This window comes from Podarcis filfolensis (assembly GCF_964270895.1).
Source record: "Podarcis filfolensis genome assembly, chromosome: W".
Taxonomy (NCBI): domain Eukaryota; kingdom Metazoa; phylum Chordata; class Lepidosauria; order Squamata; family Lacertidae; genus Podarcis; species Podarcis filfolensis.
The window spans coordinates 32,506,672-32,532,610 of NC_139619.1; the positions used below are offsets into that span (position 1 = coordinate 32,506,672).

At 45.7% G+C, this 25,939-nt stretch overlaps 2 protein-coding genes and 1 long non-coding RNA gene across 3 annotated transcripts in view; 1 reads left to right on the plus strand and 2 right to left on the minus strand.

The window, feature by feature from the left end:
• The window catches only part of LOC310753896 (steroidogenic factor 1-like), a gene marked incomplete at its 5' end in the record, with an annotated part of 49,478 nt that extends 43,115 nt beyond the window's left edge, over nucleotides 1-6,363 (plus strand). The window contains one exon of the mRNA XM_083595242.1: nucleotides 6,094-6,363. Within this exon, the coding sequence (XP_083451368.1) occupies nucleotides 6,094-6,341 (248 nt within the window). The 3' untranslated portion in view covers nucleotides 6,342-6,363. The remainder of the gene's footprint in view (nucleotides 1-6,093) is intronic.
• On the minus strand, nucleotides 4,526-5,101 carry LOC310753728 (U6 snRNA-associated Sm-like protein LSm3; the record flags this gene model as incomplete). Its single annotated transcript, XM_083595073.1, has 2 exons — nucleotides 4,526-4,627; nucleotides 4,856-5,101. 2 exons carry the CDS (start codon nucleotides 5,099-5,101, stop codon nucleotides 4,526-4,528), a joined length of 348 nt encoding a protein of 115 aa, XP_083451199.1.
• A 2,087-nt stretch (nucleotides 6,364-8,450) lies between the features above and the next one.
• LOC310753822 lies at nucleotides 8,451-9,379 on the minus strand. The gene is made up of 2 exons (XR_014543467.1): nucleotides 9,168-9,379; nucleotides 8,451-8,905 (listed from the first exon to the last, which is right to left on the minus strand). It is a non-coding gene; the product is annotated as an uncharacterized lncRNA (long non-coding RNA).
• Between the last annotated feature and the right edge of the window lie 16,560 nt (nucleotides 9,380-25,939).

The window sequence follows — 25,939 nt, forward strand, 5'->3', positions numbered from 1 at the left end:
GGGCAGGTCCCTGCCCCAAGGACCCTGCAGCCTAAAATTCTACCCAGGTGGGATGCAGCAGGAAGCAATATGTTGTTGTTGTTTTCAGTTACAGGTGGTTAGGCTCGGTTGTATCCCCTGGGAACTGTGTGCAAGCCTTAGGGTGAGGTGCCACTGAAGCCAGGCTGTCCACAGTTGTCTGCAAGACCCCTGGGGGAAGGAGATGTCTCTTGAGACATTGGCGGACACTTGAGGGCCTTTTGACAGCGAATCTGGGCCCTGAAGGAGGGCTGCCACTCATGGTGCCCCCATCTCCAACATTGCTGCTGGATGCCTTGAGAGTCTACAAAATGAGAGCTTGCCACTGTCAGGAGTTCAGCCTACACTCGAGTAGGACCCTGGCAGAGACACATGCCTGACTGGCATGTTCTCCCCCTCCTGGTCTTTTGTTCAGGAGCTTCATAAGCTTTCTTCAGCCCGAACATCACAGCGACCGATGCCAACCGACATCGGCACACTTAGGGATCCGCAGAGTCTTCGCAGCATTGCGTAACAGACCTCAGCAACTCAGCATTTTGGCTAATCTACAGTGGTACCTCGGGTTAAGTACTTAATTTGTTCTGGAGGTCCGTTCTTAACCTGGAACTGTTCTTAACCTGAAGCACCACTTTAGCTAATGGGGCCTCCTGCTGCCGCCGCGCTGCCAGAGCACGATTTCTATTCTCATCCTGAAGCAAAGTTCTTAACCCGAGGTACTATTTCTGGGTTAGCGGAGTATGCAACCTGAAGTGTATGTAACCCGAGGTACCACTGTACTTTATTTACATACAGTATAAACACACATGGAGCACTGCAACATGGCTCCCTCCCTCTCTAGCATCAGACAGCAAAGAGAAAAAGAACAAAGGACAATAGTCCCACTTCATGGAACACAGTGACACAAACATCCTGCTGCCGTCACTTCCCACTCTGCGGAGTCAAAACATATACCGTCATGTGATAAACAATCCCATGACTGCAATCATAGATCAGGAATTCTAACAGCCAGTTCTCCAGAGAAGGTTCTAGGAAGGGATCTCGAGGAAAAGCAGATTTGCAAAAAGGCTCCCGGGGGAGGGCAATAGCTCAGTGGAAGAGCTTCCGCTTTGCGTGCAGGAGGTCCTGGGTTCAATCCTCAGCAGCATCTCCAGGTAGGTAGGCCTGGGAGGGGGCTAAATATCTCCTGCCATGGAGAGCCATGGCTGCCAGTACGTGTAGACAGTACTGATCCTTTTTTTAAGAATCCCCCCCATGCTTTATTAATTTTAAAAACATAACATTACAAAACAAATACAAAACAAAACAAGATGCATCAAGCCACAAAGGGCAATCCAGTAATTAATACTCCCTACACCATACGTACATACCGAAAAAGAAAAGATTAAGTTCATCCATCGCTAATTCTAACGTAACTTCCGGTCCCCCCACTGTGGTTCCTAAATTTCATTACGCTACGCATTTAACTTTTTCTCTCCTAAATTCTTCTGTTATTTTAATTCTGTAATGATTTCTTAATTCATGCAGAAATCAATCCAGGCCTGCCAAAGAATTTATGTTATTACAATGTTTGTTTAAATATTCTCTGTAGATATTCCACTCTTTATTAAATACTTGATCTGTATGGTCTCAGAATCTTGCTAGTTCTGCATATTCTAGCATTTTATTTTGCCAGTCTAATTTTGAGGGAATAGAATCTCCTTTCCATACCTTAGCAATTAGAATCCTAGCTGCTGTTACCGCATACATAAAGATTTTCCTTACCTGTTTAGGGATTTCATTGCTCATTATGTCTAGCAAGAAGGCTTCGGGCCTCTTTGGGAAGGAACATTTAAACAATTTTTTAAGTTCATTGTAGATTGTTTCCCAAAATTCCCTGATTTTTTTGTCATTCCACCACACGTGGATCATGGTGCCTTCCGCCTCCTTGCATCTCCAACAGATGTTTGATCTAGATTTATACATTTTGGCCAGTTTTACAGGTGTTAAGTACCATCTATAGGGCATCTTCATGAAATTCTCTTTCAAATTGTAGCACACTGTGAATTTTAGGTCCTCCTTCCACAACCTCTCCCATGATTCCATCTGGATGTTGTGCCCAAAATCTCTGGCCCATTGTACAATGACAGATTTTACTTCTTCCTCCCTGACCTCCCAGTCAAGGAGGCACCTGTACATGTTAGAGAGTGTTTGTGTGTGTGTGTTTATTAAACAGTAATAATAAAAAATTTTAAAAATTATTTGTACCCCACCCTCCCTGGCCAGGGCTCAGGGCAGCTAACACCAGTAAAATTACAATAAAAACATAATGGGGGGGACCGACCAATTTAAAATGCAGGTTAAAATGCAATTTAAAATGCAGCCTCATTTTCAAAGTAGCCCATAGATCAAAACCGTAAGGGGAGGGAAACGTAAGGGTCAGACTGAGACCAAACCAAAGGCCAGGCAAAACAACTCTGTCTTGCAGACCCTGCGGAAAGATGTCAAGTCCCGCAGGGCCCTAGTTTCTTGTGACAGAGCGTTCCACCAAGTCAGGGCCAGTACTGAAAAGGCGCTGGCCCTAGTTGAGACCAATCTAACCACCTTGCGACTTGGGACCTCCAAAATGTTGTCATTTGTGGACCTTAAGTTCCTCCATGGTGCATACCAGGAGAGGCGGTCCCGTAGGTACGTGGAAATCTTGAAATTTCTGTGGAAAAGCCTTTCTGTTTGTCCTTTTGGAATGTTTCATTTAACTGAAAATACTGCAACCAATCAATCAAATGTGTCCGAATTGCTTCAAATTTCTTTAATTTTAGCTTATTTTCTTTTTCTTCCAATAAGTCTTTATAAGTTGCCCAATTACTTCTCTCGTGCTGTTTTTTTAAACTGAGAACGCTTCTGCCGGGGACAGCCACCATGGCGTTTTTGGTTCTAGTAAGTCCTTATATTTGGCCCACACCATGTAAAGCAATTTCCTGATCATGTGGTTCAAAAACCCTTTGTGGACCTTCTCATATCCCAGATGGGCATGCCAGCCGTATCTGTTATTGAATCCTTCTAGATCCAGCAAGTCGGTGTTTTTTAACGTTAGCCATTCCCAAATCCAGGTGAGACAAACTGCATCGTGATACAATTTCAGATCTGAAATAGACAGTACTGATCTAGGTGGGTGAGTGAAGCAGCTTCCTCCATCCCTATTTAAACCAGCCCTTTCTTCAGAACCCTGAGGACTGAAATCTCACTGTTGTTTTTAAGGGAAATGCTGTAGTTTTGCAGGAGAGCACCTGCTTCACCTGCAGGAGGTCCCAGGTTCAATCCCAGGTTCAGTGAGTGGCATCTCCATGCAGTGCTTGGAATGTGCTTTGCCTGAGGCTCTGGAGTGCTGCTGTCCTTCAGTGCCAGCAAACTCCAGCTTCATTGGAGTTCTCTTGTTTTGAGAGAGGGAGAAAAACTTTCTCTTTCCTCTGTGCCTTCCATCATTTTATACACTTCTGCCACGCTGCCTCTTACTCACCTTTTCTCCAAATCAAAAAGTCCCCAGTGCTGCAGCCTCCATCCGTTGCTCCATCCTCCCCTTGGTCATTCTGACGGCCCTTTTCTGAACCTTTTCTAATGTGTGGGATTGTTCAGGGATGCAGGAGAGGATATATTGTCTGATAATAGCCTTTCCAACATGTGTTAACAAGTTCACAATTTAGCAGAGTAACATTCTCCCTTTTAAACTTTCAGCGGATGCATTTGCTCAGGCTCGCTAAAACCTCTATAGTAACTGTTCTGGTATTTTCCCCTTATTCCCTCATAAAAGATAAGACACGACACAGTCTTCTATAAAAGTATAAAGAGAGTTTACTCACATATCATTCTGTTCACAATAGGATTCCAGAAGGCAGACTTAGCTTAGAAAAGTAACAGATACCTGGAAACTATCTCATAAGAAGACAGTCCCTTTGTCATCTCTTGGCTGGAAGCCAAGAGGGCATCTTTGGCTAAGCAGATGTTGCTTCTTCGATGCATGTGGTGAAAGAGAGAGAGAGATGGCTGCCCTGCCCTGTGCTTTTGTCATTACCTGCTCAGGTGAGGCCACACCCACCTCTAGTCACATGCAAAGGAAGTCTGTCCCAGCCCAGAAGGAAACAGGAAGTTTACCTGCTGGCTGAACAAACATTCCTCCCCATGTGTAAACATGTTCACTCTAGGAATGTTGTACTTGACTGCTTTTGTGTTTCACATCCCACACAATGCCCCCCCCTTAATGGGAAAAGTGCTTATAGACACATACATACAAAAAAACCCCAAACAGATTTATTTCTTTAAAAAGATCAGCAGCCACAAGAGCAACTAAAATGGTTATATCCACTGATCTGACACATAAAGACACCTGCACTTAAGCTATTTCGGGGGGAGACCCTTATATCAACTTATATGCGAAATGATCTTACGCCTTCACAACAAATCAGGTTTGGATGGTCTTTCAGAATTAAGGGCAGAATCTTAATGTTTAAGGGTATCAGAAGACAGTGTCCAGAGGTCAAACATTTTTGAAACAATGACCATTTTCTTCATGGTTGCAGCCAACCCACAGTGGAGGAGCTACAAGTACAACTCCATCTCCTCGGACAAACAGCATCGGAATACAGTGGTACCTCGGGTTACATACGCTTCAGGTTACAGACTCCGCTAACCCAGAAATAGTACCTCGGGTTAAGAACTTTGCTTCAGGATGAGAACAGAAATCATGCTCTGGCGGCGTGACGACAGCAGGAGGCCCCATTAGCTAAAGTGGTGCTTCAGGTTAAGAACAGTTTCAGGTTAAGAGCGGACCTCCGGAACGAATTAAGTACTTAACCCGAGGTACCACTGTATTCCTTTTGGTAGATTTATAAATCTCTTCATAGGTTTCTTCATCCATTTCTATTGTTGTCACAGTCTCCTCAACATCACCCAAAATCTTATTTAAGTGCTGGTAACAAGCAAATAATCTGCCTCGAAGTTTTCGGTCATTTCTCATTTTTGCATCAATTCGTTCATCAAGACTAAGCTTGATGAGATCCAAGGGCTCTTCTACAGTATTTGTGGTTTGTTGCTGCTCCACCTCGTCTGCCATTTTTTCAAAGCCCCTCCAATGCTCTTTTGGAGGTGAGGCCAGAATTCTGTGGTTCTAGGCTGAGTGTTGGAAGTGAGAGGGAGGGAGGAGAGATTTTGGCGACACCCCCAGAGGGCCCGCTGTGTCTTCCCAGTTAGCCTTGAAAAGGCCCTGTCTCATCTCCCCCTTGTGAGCGTGGCAAAAATAGAAGGAACAGGTGGCCGCCCACCATTGAGCTAAAGCCCCCTCCCACTGCTGTTGCTTGGCCCCTGCCCTCCCTCAGTGGCCCCCCTCCACACCCCACAGATGAAGTCAGGCCCAAGGAAGGAAGTTTGCATTGGCAGCTTTTGCCGAGTTTTCAAGAGCAGTGTGCATAGAGCAGGCACATTTTCAGGCAGGTGGGCGACAGCTTAAGAGGGATGTGCTTATCACTGCACCTTCACACCCGTCTCTCTCATCCTCCTACCCCTTGTTCTTTGGCTGAGCTGCTTGAGGCACCTTGGATCATGGTTTCCATGTCAGCTGAGCCCTATTTTCACCTGGGAAGGCCAAACAGATTAAGCCCCAATCCCTCCAGCTGGTGTTTAGAGAGGAACACAACAGAGTGGCTTTGAAGTGAAGGTTTGTTTAGGGAACATCAGAAAGTAAGAAGAAGATCGCTTGTCAGATATGGTTTATTTATCTTGCATAGCCTTTACCAGCCTAATGCGAGAGGGAGGAAGAAAACTCCGCTTTCTCCACACCACATGCAATTGTTTATGCTTCCATCAGGTCGCCTCTGGTCCCCGTTTCTCTACACTAAAAAGCCCCGACCGCTGCAGGCTCTCCTCGCAGGGGAGCCTCTCCATCAACCTCAGCCGTTTTGCAGATTTCAGCCGATGGCTTCTGCGACCTTTGCAAGCGACACCTTCCATGTTTGCGGCCTGTGTGCCCAGGAGGAAGTCCCTCCATTCAAGAGAGGTTACCCCATTCAATGCATCCCCCCCTTATTTCCCCTCCCCCCCCTGCTGCAGATGTGAAATTCGTGGAGAATTCAAGTGTGGTGAAGGAAGCCCAGGAAAAGGCTAACGCAGCCCTGATGGAGTACACCCTCTGCAACTACCCACACGCCACAGACAAGTTCCGCCAGCTTCTGATGCAGCTGGCTGACGTCCGGTCCCTGAGCATGCAAGTGGAGGAGTACCTGTACCACAAGCACCTGAGCGGGGACGTGCCCTGCAACAGCCTCCTGATTCAAATGCTCCACGCCAAGCGGACTTGAGAGCGCAAAGCAAGGCTCTCTGTCCCCCCTTCGTCTGGGGAAGAGACTCACGGCAGCAGAGGTGCAAGGGTGGTGGCAGATAGGTCAGGCCCCAGTATTGGGGGGGGGTGTAGGGTGACAGGGAAGGGTGAGTGTCTTGTCATCGCCTCCCCACAGGCGACCTCTCCCAGTTCTGACTTTCATACATGCCATAGAGAAGCTCCAGGTCGCTTGGTTTCCCCACCAGGCAGCTGCGGGAGCAAACCCCAACCCTTGCCTGCATTTTGGTGTGATTCCTCCTGAGTTCCAGGCTCTCGCTCTCTAAAAGCCATGGGGCTAAGCTGTGTGGGGACTGCCCTTGGAGACTGTTTAGGGGATGCTTTGGGTGGGGGTTGGCTTTCCTAACTGGGCGGGAGAGGAGTCTTCTCCCAGGGTCTGTGAGAGAGGAGGCATCTGCCCGAGCTCCCCACCTGCTCTCCAGGCATGGTCCTCTAGCTAGATGGCTGGGAAAAGATGGAGAGAAAAAGGCCCAGTACAGCTACCCATTGGAAGGCCCCTGCACCCCGTCTGTCCCTCTGCAGGTAGTGGCCAGGTTGGCCACAAGGATGATTTCTATGGCCCATGGGCCACCATGAGAGCGAGTTTGTTGTGCCTCAGATACACTGAAACCACTCTCCCCCTTGGGGCTTCATTTTGGGAGACCTTTCTCCGAGGCCTTGCAGCTATGAGTTGAGCAAGTCCGGTGCTCCTTTTATAGTTTGCGTTGGTTATCTGTTAGTTGCATTCTCATATATATTTCCCTGTGGGTTTTGATTACACTTTGCAGCGTTTTCTGCTCCACATATAATGTTTGGACTACTTTTGTGTGTCTCTTCTGGTTTGAAAGAGTTGGAGAAGACAGTTTGGAAGTGCCAGGCTCTGCCTGTATGTGCTTTTTTTTTCTGAAATAAAAAGTGCTCTTAAGTGTCTCCCTTCTCAACATTTTACTCAGAAGGTCCTTCTGAGCATTGGTTAGTGGTGAACTATCTTACCAAATAAGACATTCCAATAAAGTTTTCAATTCAGTTATAGCTCTGTGTGTGCGTGTTTTCTTTTCCTCCCCTCCTCAAAAAAGTCTGCATCTTTGGTTGGGTACCATTCAGGGCGGTAGGCAGAAAGGCACTCTGCACCTGATCAGAGACTCTGCTCAATTTATCACTACATTACAGGTTCAGGGCTGAGTCCTGCATGAGAGCATGATATGGGTGGTCAACACCTTGGGTGCAAGAAGTTTCCAGCAGCAGGGCCACATCCCTGTCTCTGCACATTTCTCTCCCTCTCTGAAGGACATCTTTTTGCAGCAGATGGTAGGCAGGCTATTTACAGACCTCCCATGGCTGAAGCTGTTCGAATAGTGTCCTCACAAATGAGCCTGGGAATAGCAGCAGTTTGGGGGAGTTTGAAATTCTTATGCATGGACAGTTGGCCGGCTCTGTACGGAAAGGCAGGGGCGCACACGCATGCACACACACACCACCCTCCCCATAATCCTCAGCTAAAGACTCATTAGTCTCCTGCACTAATTGGCTTCAGTGGGCAAATGCTGGCCTTCTGCAATGGCATTTGTCTGGGCACCAGAATTAAAATACGAGCCACCATTTTTCCTTTTTTCCTTTTTTTTCAAATAATCTTTAGAATGGGGAAAATTTATGTTGTGTACAGGAAAGATAAGATGAAATAGTAAAACCAGTAGAATTGGAAACAAACCTCATAACAGGAAAGATTAAGAACAGTGATTGATAATGAAAATAAGAAGAAGGGAAATGTATAAGGAAACTACCGTATTTTTCGCACCATAACACTCACTTTTTTCCTCCTAGAAAGTAAGGGGAAATGTCTGTGCGTGTTATGGAGCGAATGCCTACGGATGGCGGGGGGATCTGCTGCAGTCGTGAGCAGAGGATCCATGGTTCCCCTTCCTTCCCTCCTCCGTGGCTCGCTTTGAAACAGCAAAGTGGGAGAAGAGCTGCTGAGTGAGGAGGAGAGAGAGACAGAGAGCCTGCTTGCTTTAAAGGAGCAAAGCGGGAGAGGAGAGGAGAGGAGCCGCTTACACGAACGTAAGCGGCTCCTGTCCGGTTGGCTCCTTTAAAGCAAGCAGGCTCTTTGTCCCTCTCTCCTCCCCACTCGCTAAATAGCAGCAACGTTTTTTCAAGCAGGCTCTCTGTCTGTCTCTCCTCCCCACTCGCTAAATAGCAGCAACGTTTTTTCAAGCAGGCTCTCTGTCTCTCTCTCCTCCACACTCGCTAAATAGCAGCAACGTTTTTTCAAGCAGGCTCTCTGTCTGTCTCTCCTCCCCACTCGCTAAATAGCAGCAAAGATTTTTCAAGCAGGCTCTCTGTCTCTCTCTCCTCCACACTCGCTAAATAGCAGCAACGTTTTTTCAAGCAGGCTCTCTGTCTCTCTCTCCTCCACACTCGCTAAATAGCAGCAAAGATTTTTCAAGCAGGCTCTCTGTCTCTCTCTCCTCCCCACTCGCTAAATAGCAGCAAAGTTTTTCGCAAGCAGGCTCTCTGTCTCTCTCTCCTCCCCACTCCTCTTATAAGAGCCTTCTCCTCTTATACCCCTCTTCTGCATTATTAACAGCATCCTTCTCCACCCACCCCACGCGTGTTTCTTGTCCCTTGAGTGCTTTTCCTTCCCTCCCCACTTAAAACATGGTTACAAAGCACGGATCCACACAGATCCTCAGGATTTTTGCACTGGGTCACCCCAAATTCACCATCAGATCACATAGCATGTCCATGGCTACAGCTTGCACCAAAATAATCACACACCCACTGTTGCCTGGGGCCGCAGTGGTGCAAAAACGTGGTTACAAAGCACGGATCCACATGGATCCTCAGGATTTTTGCATTGGGCTACCCCAAACTCACTGTCAGATCACATGTCTGTGGCCACAGCATGAACCACAAAAATCATACATCCACTGTTTCGTTTAGAATATTTTTTTTCTTGTTTTCCTCCTCTAAAAACTATGTGCGTGTTATGGTTGGGAGCGTGTTATAGAGTGAAAAATACGGTAATATAACTAACAGTAGTGGTAAATGCATACAGAAAGACAACAAGAATTGTATAAACACAAGGATTTAATCTGCAAGTATTTGGTTCTTTGCTTGCAACTCTCTGAGTTCAGCAAAGCCAAACAGGATCTATTGTCTTGATACACTTGTATAGGACATTTCACAGAAGCTCTGATGTGCTGAAGCAGTTGCACCAACCATTCACAATCCATGAGTGAAAATGACAGGGCATTGAGTTCCGCTTCACAGGAACTTAGGTTTACTGTTGTCTGCTTTTTGCACAACCAGTCAAACAGACAATGGTTGTACATGTAGCATACTCCAGAAGTGCTTGTACCATCCGTGGTATCACTTCCAAAGCAAGCATCTGCAAAGATTTCAAGACCTGCAGTCTTCTGACTAGTGAACCTCAGTCTGTAGTGCAAAGTCCTCTTCAAATAGCGGGCTATGCGCTTCAGAGCTTTCCAATCCTGAACAGTAGGATTGTTGGCATGTGTGCTAAGCAGGTTAGTGCTTACAGCTATGTCAGGTCTTGAACATCTAGCAATGAAATTCAGCTTGCCTAGAATGCATCTGTACAGTGTGGTGTCAGAAAATGCTTCAGCAGTACTATCTACCTGGTAACCTGTCACCATCCGTGTGTCTGCTGGGTTTGCATCAACCAAATTCAGCCTGGTCAATACATCAGCAATTTTCTGTGTCTGGTGTACCAGAAAATTACCTGTTTGGTCCTTCTTCACCTGCAAAGAAAGATAGTTGGATACCTCACCAAGATCCTTCATGTCAAAGTGCTCCTTCAGCTGAGCTAGGGTGCTTTCGTACAAAGCCTGATTCTTCCAAAACAAAAGAAGATTATCAACAAAACATAAACAATACAGTTTGTTTTGCCCCTCCTCCTTGACAAACACACATGGATCAGCTTTGCCTTGGTGAAAACCAAGAGAAAGCAATGTCTCGGTGAGTTTTGTGTTCCAACACCTGGCACTCTGCTTGAGACCATATAGGCATTTCCGTAGTTTACAGACCATTCCCTTCTGTACCTGCACTCCATCAGGTGGAAGCATATACAGTTCCTCCGCCAAAACCCTGTACAAAAAGGCTGTGTTCACATCGTGATGAGAAACATGCAGTTTCTCTTCTGCAGCAATCTTGAGCATTAGCCTAATGCTCTCATACTTGACGGTGGGTGAGTAGGTCTCGTGGTAATCCTGTCCTGGTACCTGAGAAAAACCTCTGGCGACCAATCTGGCTTTGTGTCTGACAACCTTGACAGTCTGGTCTGTCTTGGCCTTTTGCTGCCAACCAGCCTCATTCCTGGGACTACTGGCACTAGGTTTGGTTCCTATCCAAGGAATCAACTTCAGCCTTCATGGCATTAAGCCATGGTTCAGCATCTTTAGAGGTTAACACCTGAACCTCTTTGAAGCTTGCAGGTTCCCACACCTTCTCTGAGCTACGAAGAACCGCAGTTGCTGTCTTAGCAAACTCATCAGCAAATCTGTTTGGAGGTTTGTCTTTTGTGGCCCTTTCAGATCTGCGTACTAGACGCAAGTCTTCTGCACTCATCTCTTCTTTCTTAGGAGAAAAGTGGCCAATGGTGAACAGTGGTTCTTCCAGTTCAGTGTCAGATGTATCAGATGGTCTGACTGAGGCCTTTGCGCTCTTGTAGTCTGCTGTGTCATCACTGTCGCTGACATCAGCAGCAGCGCCGCCCACTGAGCTGGAATCTGAACTCTGATCATCATCCTCAGCTTCCTCTTCTTCCTCAGCCTCTTCATCCTCTTGTGGGTGACTCTGGAAAATTCCCACATTTTCAGGGGGCTCTGCTAGGTGTGCCACAGAAGATGACCGACAATACCATTTCTCCAGCTCCCACAAGGTAATTTAGAGGCTGAGATGGGAGTAATCAGTGTCCCAAATTCTTCCCGGTGTAAGGGAAGATGCAGTCTCATTCGCGGTGCCCAACAAACCACCCCAAGTTCATAGAGAAGGAGGGGGTGGGGGCACTGGATGGAAAGCCCCCGAGGGAGTTCGGATCTCCTGGACGCTGTCTCCGCGAGCGCACCTAATTCCATTTCTTAAGATAAAAATTTCGATTTAAGTTTTGGACATACTTCAAGCGAAGAAGGGGTAATTAATCTGCTAATTAAGCCAGCCACTGAGGTGCCAAGAGTGACAGAGAGGAAGAAAGATAACATCTAAGAATAACATCTAAGCCGGTATGTTGGAACGGAATAGAAAGGAGGGGGGATAAAACTTTTTCTTTTTCTACTACGATAATACCTAACAACCCCCACCCCCCGAAGAACCGTTTACATTATTTACAGCAAGTGAGATGGGAAAATATAAACTGTGTGGAAATAATAATACTATATAACTAAAGCTTTTGTTTTTTGAAACGTTTGGAAGAAGATAAAAGACTCTCCAAATATGATATTAGAAAGAAGCAGGATCTTGTTAGCCGCTGGAGAGACACCAAAAAACTTTGGACGGATTCTGAGAAGGGTGATGTGACGCATTCTTTAATTGGGATCTGCCATTACGGAATAAGAACGAGTTGCAGAGATAAATAGTCTTGGGGGAGGTGAGCTCTTAATTTGTTATTATATCTGTACTTTAAGTCCGATTTGGCAAATCTCCCCTAGAAAGACTAATGTTTGATGCAACCTGTCTGAGAAAATTAATGTGCAAACGCCCAGATTTTATTTCATCGGAACTGAGTGAAGATGGCGTCTGCCACCAGAGAAGGACTTTGGATTGATTCGGCATAAACACCAGCATGTGAGGACATTCTGCAAACAACAGACTTACCAGCTGCAAAAAAAAGGAGAGTCATACAAATTTCACACAGAAGCACATTATTGTTTATTTCAACTCGCCTGTGGAAACAACTCAGAGGCCACAAAAAGAAGGAAGGATAACTACAGGAAGATTTAAAGAAGGAAATATTGGAAACTCAAGGCAGTAGAAACATAAGGTGATTAGAGCCCCACTGAACTTGAAGCATGGGAAGCCCCAACAAAAATTTATAATTTGGCAGAATATTTGGACTATATGATATGTATTTGTATAATTTGGAGTACTTAATGTGGTTTGATTGGATTGGAGTGATCCTTAGCATGAATCTCACTTACATATTCTGTTGGAAAATATTGGGTATGTACCTTTTATTGTGTTTTGTATACTCTGCTTTATTTTACAATGTGTATGCAGGTAGCTCAGTTTTGTTATCATTCATCGGTTGTATGCCTTGTATCTTATTTCCAGCTGATGAAGACTATTACAAAACAGTAGTATCATTCTGGAGACACTGTCCTTTTGAGGCTTTTGAGACATCTTCCGTTGAAATTTTTGAGCTCAGGGACTTGAGAGCAGGATGTTGTTTAAGTTGGGGGGGGGGAGGGAGGTACTAGAAAAACTCTTGGCCTGCAGTTGTGTTTCTGAAGGTTCATCAACTGAGACTTCTGAGGTGGCTTCCTGTCTCCGAATGCAAGAGAAAGAAATGGACCAAAGGAAGTGTCATTTCACACAACACACAGTTAATTCATTTGTATTGTATTTGTCTGAGACATCACTGAACCTCTCTTTGCTGCAAGTGCCAGCTCTAGAGCAGAAAACGCCAAATGTGCTGAGAGGAGGAAGAGGAAGGTTAGACTTCTGCATGCAGTGCCACTTTTATTTTGAAAAATGCCCAAAGGCCCTTCATTATGACCAGACAAAATGTCACAAAATAGTGAGGTAAGCTTCTGAATCCACCAGAGCTCTTCTTCTTCAGGATGTGGGCAGGGGTGGGGGGACTGAGGGAAACAAAAATTTGGCTAGGTATTGAGGCCATATTGGTCAAAAGTTAGTTTTTGCTGTACGCTGCCTTAAAAGGGGGCTGGTTTGGGGGCTCACATACACACACACTGGCCTGTGTTCTACCTCCAAAGTCGGAGGCAGTTTGTCTCAGTTACTAGGAATAAAAAATGGACGGGACCCTTTCTCTCACTTTGTCTACCAATCCCCACACTTTCTCTTTTCTGCCCCCCCTTTTGTCCTCCTTTCCCCCGGATGAATTAAGCCAACGGTTGCATGAAATCAGGCCAAGGGCTGGCAATTGCCCATCTCTTTGTGAAAGGGGCAGTTCTGCCCCTTGGTTGGGAGAGAGACATCATTTGGCCTTGGTTGGGAGAGAGCCAGTGTGGTGTAGTGGTTAAGAGCGGTAGATTCGTAATCTGGGAAACCGGGTTCGCGTCTCCGCTCCTCCACATGCAGCTGCTGGGTGACCTTGGGCTAGTCACACTTCTTTGAAGTCTCTCAGCCCCACTCACCTCACAGAGTGTTTGTTGTGGGGGAGGAAGGGAAAGGAGAATGTTAGCCGCTTTGAGACTCCTTCGGGTAGTGATAAAGCGGGATATCAAATCCAAACTCCTCCTCCTCCTCCTCCTCTTCTTCTTCTTCCTCTTCTTCTTCTTCCTCTTCTTCTTCTTCTTCCCTATATGTCTGTTTGGGGGGCTAAGAAAGCAAGGATGCTGGCCCAGTGGCTGTTTCCAGGTCATTCTTTCCTCTGTCTTCCTACAGGGTCTCTACATCTCCTTGAGTTATCTTGGGAAGTTGCAAATAATAACATCTTAGCGTGTTAAGCATTTTATTCATTTGAATATTATCATCACATTTCCATATAATTATTATTATCTGCTAAGTTTGTTTGCTTTCCTTCACTTAGTTACTCCTCCTCCTCCTCCTCCTCCTCCTCTTCTTCTTCTTCTTCTTCCCTATATGTCTGTTTGGGGGGCTAACGAAGCAAGGATGCTGGCCCAGCGGCTGTTTCCAGGTCATTCTTTTTTTAAAAAAAAGAAATATTTATTATGATTTTCAAATTCAATACAAAAAAAAATCAAGAAAAACAAAAAAAATACAAAAAATAAAAAAGGAAAAATTTAAAAACACATAAAATTTACAATTCCATATTTTCATTACCATATTTCCCAGACTTCCCCACACTTCCCCTTCTTGCATTCCAATTCAAGTTGTTTTTTCCACGAGTTCTTATCCCCAATTTTTAACCTTTTTATATTTAATTCATTTTTTTTAACTTATTTTAACTTATAAACATCAATATTTGTACCTCAGTACACAAATCTTTTTCCTTAAGTCGACCCTGATTCCATTCCACGAATTTCCCAATTTTCATATTAATAACCAGACCAAAAAAAAGACAGATCATAATTATACACCCTTTGGATTCTCAAACCCCACCACCCCCTTTCCTGGTTTCGATCCCCAACAAATGTCCAGTTTTAATCTTCTATCAGCCTGGAGATCTCATGTCCGAGGCTCTTAATTCTCTCTCAGTTCCTCTCTGCCGGTTTTTTTGATAGTCCTTAATATTAAACTCCAAATTTCGGAGGAGCTCTGTCTCAATAAAGTCCAAATTTCTTCCAGCCAGACCTCCATACTTAAAAGCAAGGTCCAAAAGTCCAATTGTCACCAAGACTCCAGCTTCCACTTTAGACAAATTTGTAATCCATAGATCTTCAGGTCTCCACACAAAGGAATCTCTCCATTCTTCCTTCACCAATTTAAACCAGAATTTCATCATCCAGTACTTATTTTCCTTTGTAATCATCCTGTCAGGCCTTTGGTTTGATTTTTTGTTTCCCTTTTTGAGCATGATGTCAGGCCTCTGGCTCTCCTTTTTCATTTGCAAGGTTACAGCTCCTCCTTCCTTCTCCTCAGGAACAACATATATCTCTTTCTCCACACTTTCAGAATTCTCAAAGTCCTCTTTTTGTCCAGCTGCATGGGCTTCCTGAGTCAAGTCCTTATCAAGTTCCGTAATGTTATGTACTTTTAAACTCAAGGTTGTTACATTTGTAGACAAAACCTCAATTTGACCTTGTAACTTTCCCAGGAGAACAAATATTCTGTCCAGCCCAGCCTGGATTTTCCCTTTTCCAGCCATTCTTGTAGTGTCCCAAATCCTCCTCTAGAGGGATTTAGTAACTTAGTATTCTTTCCAGTTAAAATCCAAAAGTCAGGTTAATTTGTATCAGTTCTTACTTATTTTCAACAAAATATAGCCAAGTTGCAGCAACTGTATCCAGCAGAGACAGCAGAAACAAAGTTCTCTTTTTCCTTTTTGACAGCTAAATTTGACAGCTGTCAAACTTCTCTATGTCTCCTCAGCAGGCTCTCTCGCGGATCACTCCCGGGTCCGGGGGGGGGGTGGGGTGGAACTTCAACTCTCAAAATTAACTTTTATCCTCCAGCATAATTTCTTATACTTATATCGCCAAATCGTGAAATTGATATCTTTTATCAAAAAGACAATTCTCTCGACTTTAGTTAACTAGTCCTTGCTTTAGATCTTTTACAAGGCGGGGAGGCGGACTTCCTGTTTGCACCTTCCCCGATCGTGCCAAATTCCAAAGAAATTTCCTTAAAAAGTCCAATTTCCGTACTACTCACGGGTTGTTACTTTTAGGGTCCGATTGTTCACAGGAAGAAGTCAGCGCCCTCCGACCATGGCTCGTGGCTTCACTCCCCAGGAGAAGCAGTCGACTCTCAGCACTGCGCCGCTCACCCCGTTCCCCGTTCCAAAGCCTTTAAAAAGGCTTCTTCACGGGTCGGGGGGGGGACGCAAATGGTGCCCGCCGAGTCACCAAGTTCACAGGCTTCCCCGCCTGTGATTTCTAAGGGTCCCCGCGTCGCCGCAGCGGCAAAACCCCGCTCCTGAAGAGCCGATTCCCTCCGGAGCTCGGAGGGAATCCGCCATTAGCCGTTCGCGCTAACCCGGAAGTCTGTTTCCAGGTCATTCTTTCCTCTGTCTTCCTACAGGGTCTCTACATATTCCTGGTCTATGCAATCTACAACAGCCAGGTGAGAGACAGCCACACTATGCAAGGGGGGGGGGATTTGGCACCCTGTTTTCTCTGCAACAACTCTTCAGACTTTGAAAATGGGCTTGGAAGGATGTGATCAATGGCTTGTGAAACCAGCTAGGAAAGGACATCTACCCTCATGGTCACGGCCTTGGGGGTCCCTGAAATCTGCTGGATCCTCCCGTGTGTGTGTGTGTGTGGTGGCATTCTGACTACTTGTCATTCTGCTGGTGAGATCTCCTAGGGCAGGCTTGGCCAAACTTGGCACACCAGCTGTTTTGGGACTACAATTCCCATCATCCCTGACCACTGGTCCTGTTAGCTTGGGATGATGGGAGTTGTAGTTCCAAAACATCTGGAGAGCCAAGTTTGGCCATGCCTGTCCTAGGGTCATCCAAGTTCCCACTAGATCTTGTGCAAGCAATGCTAGTTTTCTGCATATACGTGGAACCCTAGGAGTCAAACCCCCGTGTAAGACGCAGCCACACCACAGAGCAGGAGTGCGGAAACCTCCAGCCTGTGGGACAATCTCAGTCCTCCAGGCAGCCTGCAAAGCTAGCTGCAAAGTCTGTTGCATGTCAGACAACTTTGCTCCCCAACTGACTCCTCTGTGGACAGATGGCACCCAACGGAGGGTGGCAGTTGCTGCTGTTTCCCCCGCCTTTTCCTCTTCAGCTGAGGAAATAGCTACATAAGACTAGCAGGTGCATTTTAAAATACCAGGATCCCTGCCCCCCACCATGGTGCCCCTCCCCCACAGGAATCAACCTGGACCCTGCAATTGTCACCTGAGGCTTTTTTGTGTGTCCCCCCCCCCCCGTGGGATATCTGGAGTGTGGCAACACAAGAACTGGCCTTTTCTGTGGTGACTCCCTGCTTGAGGAATGCTCTCCCCAGCGAGGCTTACCTGCCACCTTCATTGCACCTCTTTAGGCACTAGGCAAAAACCAGGCCTTTGGCTTTTAACTATCTCTACAGCCTTTTAGAGTGGGTGGGATTGTTGTAAACAAAATCTGCCCTTTTCCCTTATGGGGTATCCAAGAGCCCGTATAGAGTCCTTACATAGGTTCCCTATTGGTAGGAGAAAATAACAGAAGCCAACCAGAGAATATTGAGAAGCAAAGCACCTAGTAAGCCTGATCTTTACTGATCTGTTGCAACAGGGTCCTCACTCATCACATCGCAGGAGGGAGGAGGAACCCAGAACAATGACGCGCAAGGCCTTCTACAGACTTTTGAAATTGCCGCCCTGTAGATCAAGACCACCCCCAGAAACACCATACATACATCACAGAAGGGGTGTAACCTAAGACCACCCCCCAGATACATCATACCTACATCACAGAAAAGGCGGTCTAAAACAGAAATTCGAATGTTGTTTTTGTGGGATGTAAACACAGGAGCAGTCAATGACAACATTCCTAGAGTGTACATGTTAGAACATGGGGAGGGATGTCTGTCTAGCAAGCAGGTAAACTTCCTGGGGACGGACTTCCTCCGCATGTGACCAGAGGTGGGTGTGGCCTCACCTGTGCAGGTAAATGATAAAAGGACAGGGCAGGCAGCCATCTCTCTCTCTCTCTCTGCCATCTTCCTTCAATGAGGAAACATCTAAGGATGCTCTCTTGGCTCCCAGCCAAGAGAGGAGATAAGGACTATCTTGCTACAAGATAGATTCTAAATGTATTTTACCTTTTTAAGCTGTCTGCCTTCTGGGATCATATTGTGAACAGAACGTGAGTAAACTCTTTTATACTTTTATGAAGACTGTGTTGTGTCTTGTATTTTAAGAGGGAACAAAAGGGGAAATTAGCAGAGTAATTATTATAGAGGTTCTAGTGAACCTGTGCAAGCGTTACCGTTGCGAACTTAAAGGGGAATGTCTATAAACTCTGCTGATATTTTGGGAACCTGTTAGCACAAGTTGGATTAGGATATAATCTCACAATATATCCTCTCCTGCACCCCTGAACATTCCCACAGTTTTTCCTATTTGCCAGGTTATCTGATTGCCTTTCCTGATAGTGTGTCACCCATTAAAATGCTGATTACTCAATTCCTGAGACAATGGGAAAGTTCCCTGACGCCCCCTCCCTCCTTGCAGGGAAAATATTTGGTCAGTTTGGGAATCAAAATGGTTTCAGGTCGGTCTTCCTGTGCTGGTCTATGTGTGTGCTTGGTTGTTACACTTATGAACGTTACCATATATCAAGACCTCAAAATTCCTATCACAATATCCCCCCTTTGGGGCTAGAATTTTTCTTTAAAAATTTTGCCCCACAAATAATCACATGGTATGTTGTAAATGGATGCCTTTGTGTAAATATAGGATATCACATAAAAATAACATGTTGCATTGTTACTAAATTACTTGCGGCATTCTAACACTCTGGGAGAAACATTTACTCAATAGTGGTCTATGCTTTTCACTTAGCAGGAAGGTCCAGTAACAATTGAAAAATGCAGTTTGTTTTATTTATGCCTTTTGTGTATGTGTGTTCTCAGGCGTCAAACTTAGCTCTCCTCCATCATACCACAGCAGCAACAATCCCTGGTGAATCCCTTTAGGGCTTTCATAAAGACCATGTCACCTTGCCATAGATTTGGACAGGTTTGGACATGTCGTGAGAGAGATGTCCTTGCCTTGACCTTTCAATGGGATCTTTTTATTATAGGCTCTAGTCTTGTACTGTGGGGAAGTTGCTCACTTGCTCTTAAAGGACGAAAAAGCTAGTTGCAGCCTGGATACACTTGTCAAATTCAAACTGAGTCCAATTAGAATTTAGATAGTGCCATGGTTCTCAACTTTTCAAACCAATCTGTAAAAAAAAATAAAAAAAATCTTAAAATGGGCACCTGTCCAAATTAATCAATTTAACTCTATAAGGGATCATTCCTGCTATACCAAAGCATATACACCTTCATGCATCTGCTGTTGCATGGATCCTGAAGTTTGCTTTTTTATTTTTCGTGAAATGAATTAAAACAATTTAAAAATGGGTACAGAAGGTTGGCACACTGCAGAGAGTGCCAGGTGGAACATGATCTAATCTAAATACTGGATTACGCAATAGCCTGATCTATCAGAAGGCTTAAAATGCATGAGAATCCTCCACTGGTGTAAGCAATAAGACACCATACATTGAACATAAAAACAATTACAGTACACACAATAATTGGGTCCCCCCTTTGTGGAAATAACATACTGTCAGACACATTTTAGCATTTCTACATAATATCACACAACAAACTAATTAAATATCAGTTGCATATCTTGAGGCAATTGTGATCTTTTGCATATCTTTTCATTCCTGGAGCACAGAGTCTTGAGGTTTAAAAGTGAGAGAATGTCCTTGCAATTCAACTTTCCCCCCTTTGTCATTCCCCCCTCCCCTGTCAGTCTATATCCTTTGGAAAGAGATTGCTGTAGCCACTTTGAAAACTCTGGTGTCTGTTTTTGTTGCAGGTAATAAATAGTCTTGTGGTCACGAGGAATTGGGCTGAGGGTTTTCCATCATTGGGTCTGCATTAACATCTGTAGAAAGGATATCCTGTAAAGGTTTTCTTTGGGGGGGGGGGACGACTTAAAGACACAGTTAGAAAAGGGGCAAAAGCCCCTCCAAAAAATCTCCTTGAGTTATCTTGGGAAGTTGCAAATAATAACATCTTAGCGTGTTAAGCATTTTATTCATTTGAATATTATCATCACATTTCCATATAATTATTATTATCTGCTAAGTTTGTTTGCTTTCCTTCACTTAGTTACTCCACATATACAGGAAGAAAAGGGTAGAAATACAAGAAAGGTGAATATATCTCTAAAAAAATAGAAAATAAAAAATTAGATTACCAGTCAGATGAAAACGGGCTTGACACAAAGACATCAGATTTAGAGAAGAATTATTATTAAATAATACAAAGATATCATCAAAACCACACAGATTACTACTGGACTGAAAAATGGGAAAACGTTGGAAAAAGGCTTAAAATTCACCATGTGCTATCTGATAAAAAGAACTTCATGGAAATGACTTACATATGGTACCTAATCCCATCCAAATCAGTCAGAATAAATAAATATCAGCAATAAGTTTTGGAGATGCAACAAAATGAAGGAACCTTATTCCACATATGATGGATATGTCCCCAAAGTTAAAAAAAAAAAACCACACAAAAAACAACAACAACATGACCTATGAGGAACCGAAAATAAATAAATGCTAGGACACACAATTAAGAAACCCGAAGCTTATCTATTTTGTCATTCTAACAATGAGTATCCCAAATGAAAATAAAAGAGTGTTTCTTGATGTGACAACATCGGCTAGAATGTTAATAGCAAAATACTGGGAAATGAGTTAATACCGAGAAAAAATGAATGGCAATTTAAAGTTGTGCAAGTACCTTGAACTAGCCACAATGTGTATCTGAAGAAGTGTGCATGCACACGAAAGCTCATACCAAGAACTAACTTAGTTGGTCTTTAAGGTGCTACTGGAAGGAAAAAAAAATTTTTTTTGTTTTGACTATGGCAGACCAACACGGCTACCTATCTGTAACAATGACACAATTAATAAGAAATACTCAGGCAAAAAGGTAAACAAATACCGTTCCACAAACAATGTTTGGTTGTGCTTAGATTAATAAATGAAAACAGATTATTTGTAACTTAAAAATTGTCAAAGCCACTAATACAAATGCAATTACTTTTCTGAGAACCTCGGATATAGAATATTTAAATTACTGTTTGAATCCCCTCATTATTATTTGTGCTGTTGGAGAAAAGAAGGGACAAACACTTTGTTAATGGGGTTGAGACTTCTTAGAGGTTCACGTATCCTGTTGAAAGGGGAAAATTTTTTTCCCCATGTGAAAATCTTTCAGGAAATGCTGTTCCTAAAATGCATAGGCACACAAACAAAACCGGTTATAAAATTCATTTAAATTCCTTTTGAGGGGGGGACTACTCAAGAGAGGAACTCACAGTGGCAGTGCTCTGATATTTACCTGTGAAAAGAATTTGCATGTTAAATTTGGAACTTGGCAACCTCTTGACTTTTGATGGTCCAGTACTTAACCCTTTTGTCTTAAGTAGCCCCTGGAGCAAAGGACACATAAGGGTGATTTCCCTCAATGGGTCCAAGTTTTACATAAAGAAATTTGAATAAATTTCTCCCTGCAGTCTGCTCTCTCTCCAAACCTCCTTTTTTTTTCCTTTTCCCTCTCTCCCCCTCCTCTATTTTAAGCTGACATAGCCTCTGTGCATGTGCAGAGTTCAAGTTTCAGCAAATCTTTTATACCATAGAGAGAGCCAGTGTGGTGTAGTGGTTAAGAGTGATAGACTCGTAATCTGGGGAACCGGGTTCGCGTCTCCGCTCCTCCACATGCAGCTGCTGGGTGACCTTGGGCTAGTCACACTTCTTTGAAGTCTCTCAGCCCCACTCACCTCACAGAGTGTTTGTTGTGGGGGAGGAAGGGAAAGGAGAATGTTAGCCGCTTTGAGACTCCTTCGGGTAGTGATAAAGCGGGATATCAAATCCAAACTCTTCTTCTTCTTCTACCATTAAAAGTGTTGCATCTTTTGGCTAAATTACCATTTGAATAAAGGAAGGGAAGGGTAAGGAATAGATTTAAAAAATAGGATTAGATTTAAAACAAAAAAGAGAAACTCAGGAATTCAAGTTTTCACCAAAAACAGCAATAGAAGTTGGTCAAATTGAATTTCTGTTAACTCAGTTCTAAGGGATCATGTTTCCTGCAGCCCAGGCAAAGGGAGTACTGTCTTCTTTATGTACAGGAAATTGGGGTGCAGGTCTCTATTAAAAAATGTGGGCTATCATTATTCTGTGTGCTCCCCCTCTGGTCATTTGCGGAACAATCACCTGCTCCCTTATGTATGGGTAAAAATGGCCAGAGAGTCAGAATTCATAAGATATTTAACATTCTCAGTCATTTCAGCCCTACCATTTGCAGACAAAATTTTCTGCCCTTTATTTACAGGGATGGGCAAGGCTCATTCTACTTGATTATAAATTTGTATGTGCTTAAACTTTGAATACTTTGAAGTCTGATTTTTTTAAACTATAGACAAAATGGTAAAAACTGTTAATCACTCAAACGCTTGATATCACTAGCTCTGCTTCAAAAACATCACGACTTTCACCTCTCACCTTTTAAAACTTTATTCTAAACTCTAAAAACCAATCTTTCCATCTTTCTGTATGAAATATACTCAGAGTCGAGAGTGGATTTCATGCTCTTTATTCAGCTCATAGTGGTGAGGAGGGAATGGATGTCCCCTCAAAGTATCTGCTTTATATACATTATTTACACAATGGGCTGCACGTGATTGGCTAATACCGGAATTCTCCTGTAGGCCAATCAAGTTGTGGATTCACTTCTATCTGGAGCTGGATTGGGTGGCTCCTGCCAACCAATCATACTGTTGCATTGTTCTAGGACCAATCAGACTGCTGCATTCTGAATCCTATTGTTCTAGGACCAATCAGACTGCTGCCTTTTGGATCCTATTGTTCTAGGACCAATCAGACTGCTGCAGTTTGGATCCTATTCAACTCAGTACATAACACCTCTCCCCTCTTAGTTCCAGTCCTGCCCGGGAGGTCACATTCATAGTCCTCAAGGTACGCTGGCGGCCTACGTATGCGTTGCGGCCTGGGGTGTTCCCTGGTCCGGGGTTCAGGTTCTGGCTCATGTTCCGAGGATGCTGGCTGTGATGGGGCCGTTTGGTCTGGTGTAACCAGCTTGCTCAGTCGTGGTTCTGGTTCCGGTGTCCTTTCGGCCTCACGGGTCCTCTCTGTATTTACTGATTCTGAATCTCCTGCTGGCCCCTCCTGTTCTATGGACCTCACTGCCCCACTGTTCCCTTGGGACTCCTCTGACCTGTCCCCCTCCTGGTTTTCTCCCGGGAATCGTCACCGTATCTGGTCGCAGTGGCGGCACCAGCATTGCCCCCCATCCGTTAGCACCTCGTACGACACGGGGCCAGTGACCCTGGTGACTGTGGCGGGTACCCATGCTGGGCCTGCCCCAAAATTCTTTGCGTACACTGGGTCCTGGGCCTCGAAGGTCTGGGGGTTCCTGCCTTCCCCCACCACTAACTCATCCTGAGCTCTATCGGGGTGAAGGCGGTCCAACCCATTAGTAGTTCAGCGGGGCTCCGGCCAGTCGTTGAGCTGGGGGTGCTGTGCTGTACTAGAAGGAATGTGGCAAGGAGGTACTCCCAATCCCCTTGCGTCATGTGGCGGAGGGTGTCCTTGGTGGTCCGCACCATGCGTTCTGCTTGGCCATTGGTGGCAGGGTGGAATGGCGCCAAACGGATGTGGCGGATGGCGTTCTGCACTGTGAAGGTTTGGAATTCTCCTGACGTAAATGCAGTCCCGTTGTCTGAGACGAGAGTGTCAGGGAGCCTGTGGGTTGCAAACAGCCTGCGTAGTACCTGGATGGCTGCGGACGTGGAAGTGGACGGTACCAGTGCAACTTCCAGCCATTTGGTGTAGGAATCCACCACTATGAAGAATGTTTTCCCCTGAAAGGGGCCAGCGAAGTCCACATGCAGGCATGACGATGGTGCTCGGGCGGACTCCCAGGACTGGACTGGGGTCCTTGGGGGATCTGGGCGGGATTCTTGGCAGGCCTGGCAGTGTTTGACCCAGGCCTCTATCTCTCCGTCGATCCCCGGCCACCACACATAACTCCTGGCAAGGGCCTTCATTCTCACTACCCCTGGGTGTGTCTTGTGTAGGGCTGTGAGGACCCTTTTGCGGAGGGGCTGGGGAACAACGACCCTGCTTCCCCATAACAGGCACCCCTTGTGGGCCGACAGTTCATGTTTGCGGGTTGTGTAGCCGGCGAATTCGGGCCCAGGGCTGCTGCTGGGCCATCCCCTCCACACCCAGTCTAGGACCCGGGAGATGACCCTATCTTTCTTGGAATGGTGTACAACTTCTTGTGCCTGAATGGGGCGCTTGGGAAGCAGCTCCAGGCTCATAACCTCTTGTGCAGGTGCTGGGTCGGGGGCCTGTTTCCGGTAGTGGTAGCCTGCTAAGGGCGTCCGCATGGCCCATCGCCTTCCCAGGGCAGTGAATCAGTGCATATTGGTAGCTGGCAAGGAAAATTGACCACCTGAGGACGCGAGGAGACAGCACTTGGGGGGTCTGCTTTTCGGGGGCAAACAAGCCAAGCAACGGCTTGTGGTCAGTCACCACGGTGAAGGGCCACCCGTACAAGAAATCATGGAATTTTTTTACACCCTTCACGATTGCCAGACCCTCCTTGTCGATTTGCGAGTAGTTCCGCTCGGTTGCGTTGAGTGTCTGGGAAAAGTATGCCACTGGTACCTCTCTTCCATCCGGGAGTTGGTGTCCCAGGACAGCACCGATGCCATAGGGCGAGGCATCGCATGCTAGCACCACCGGCAGCCTCTCGTCGAAGTGTGCCAAGACTGAGTTTGAGACAAGCAAGTCCTTGACTGCCTGGAATGCGGCCTCCTGGCGCTGGCCCCACACCCAAGGGGCCCGCTTGTCCAGGAGTCTGTGTAGGGGCTCCGCTACCGTCGCCTTGTGGGGAAGGAAGGAATGGTAAAAGTTCAATAGTCCCAAGAAGGCCTGAAATTCAGTCTTGCTCTTTGGAGCTGGGGCATCACAAATGGCCCCTACCTTGTCCCCAGTCGGGTGGACCCCTTCTGCGTCCACCATAAATCCCAGAAAGTCCACCTGAGGCACTCCTAGTAGACATTTTTCCCGCTTCACCTTGAGACCCGCTGTCTGGAAACGGTGCAGAATGGTGCGGAGGTGGTCCTCAGACTCCTCTGGTGTGGGCCCAGCAATCAGCACATCATCGAAGAAGGGGGTGACGCCAGGAATCCCTTTAAGGAGAGAGTCCATTAGATTCTGGAATATGCCTGGTGCCACGCTGACACCGAATTGCAGCCGCTTTACCCTGAACGCTCCTCTGTGCGTCACAATCGTCTGTGCCTCTGCTGTGGCCTCATCTACTGGCAGCTGTTGATATGCTTGGGCCAAGTCCAGCTTGCCAAAATTTTTTGACCCAACCAGGGTGGCAAGGACATGGCTGACCACTGGCACTGGGTATGCGTGGGCCGTGAGGGCCTTGTTTATAGTACATTTGTAGTCTGCGCAGATGCGGATCGAACCATTAGGCTTGACGGGTGTGACGATCGGGGTTTCCCAGGGGGCATTAGGCACAGGTTCCAGAACTCCTTGCTCCACGAGCCGGTCCAATTCCTCGTCTATACGGGGTTTCAGGGTGAACGGGACCCAGCAGGCCTTGAGCCTGACAGGTCGTACTGCGGGGTCAAGCTGTAGAGCAATGGGGGGCCTGTATACTGTCCCAATTTCCCATCGAAAACCCCTGGAAATTCCTTGCATATGGCGTCCACGTCCACTTGTAAGCTAGTGTGGTTCACCCCGGTGACGGCTAGCCCCAGTGGTCCAAACCATGCCAATCCCAGTAAGCTAATGTAGGGGCCCTTGACCACAAGCAAGTCCAGTTGCCGCGTTCGCCCTCAATATTGCACCCTGAAGGTCCCCACCCCCATTGTGGGGACCTTACGTTTCTGGAAGTCCCGGAGGGTGAATGGGGACGGCCTGAGTTTGGGACCCCCACTAGGACACAGTTTCCTTAAGGTTCTTGCCGAGATTATGGATAGAGT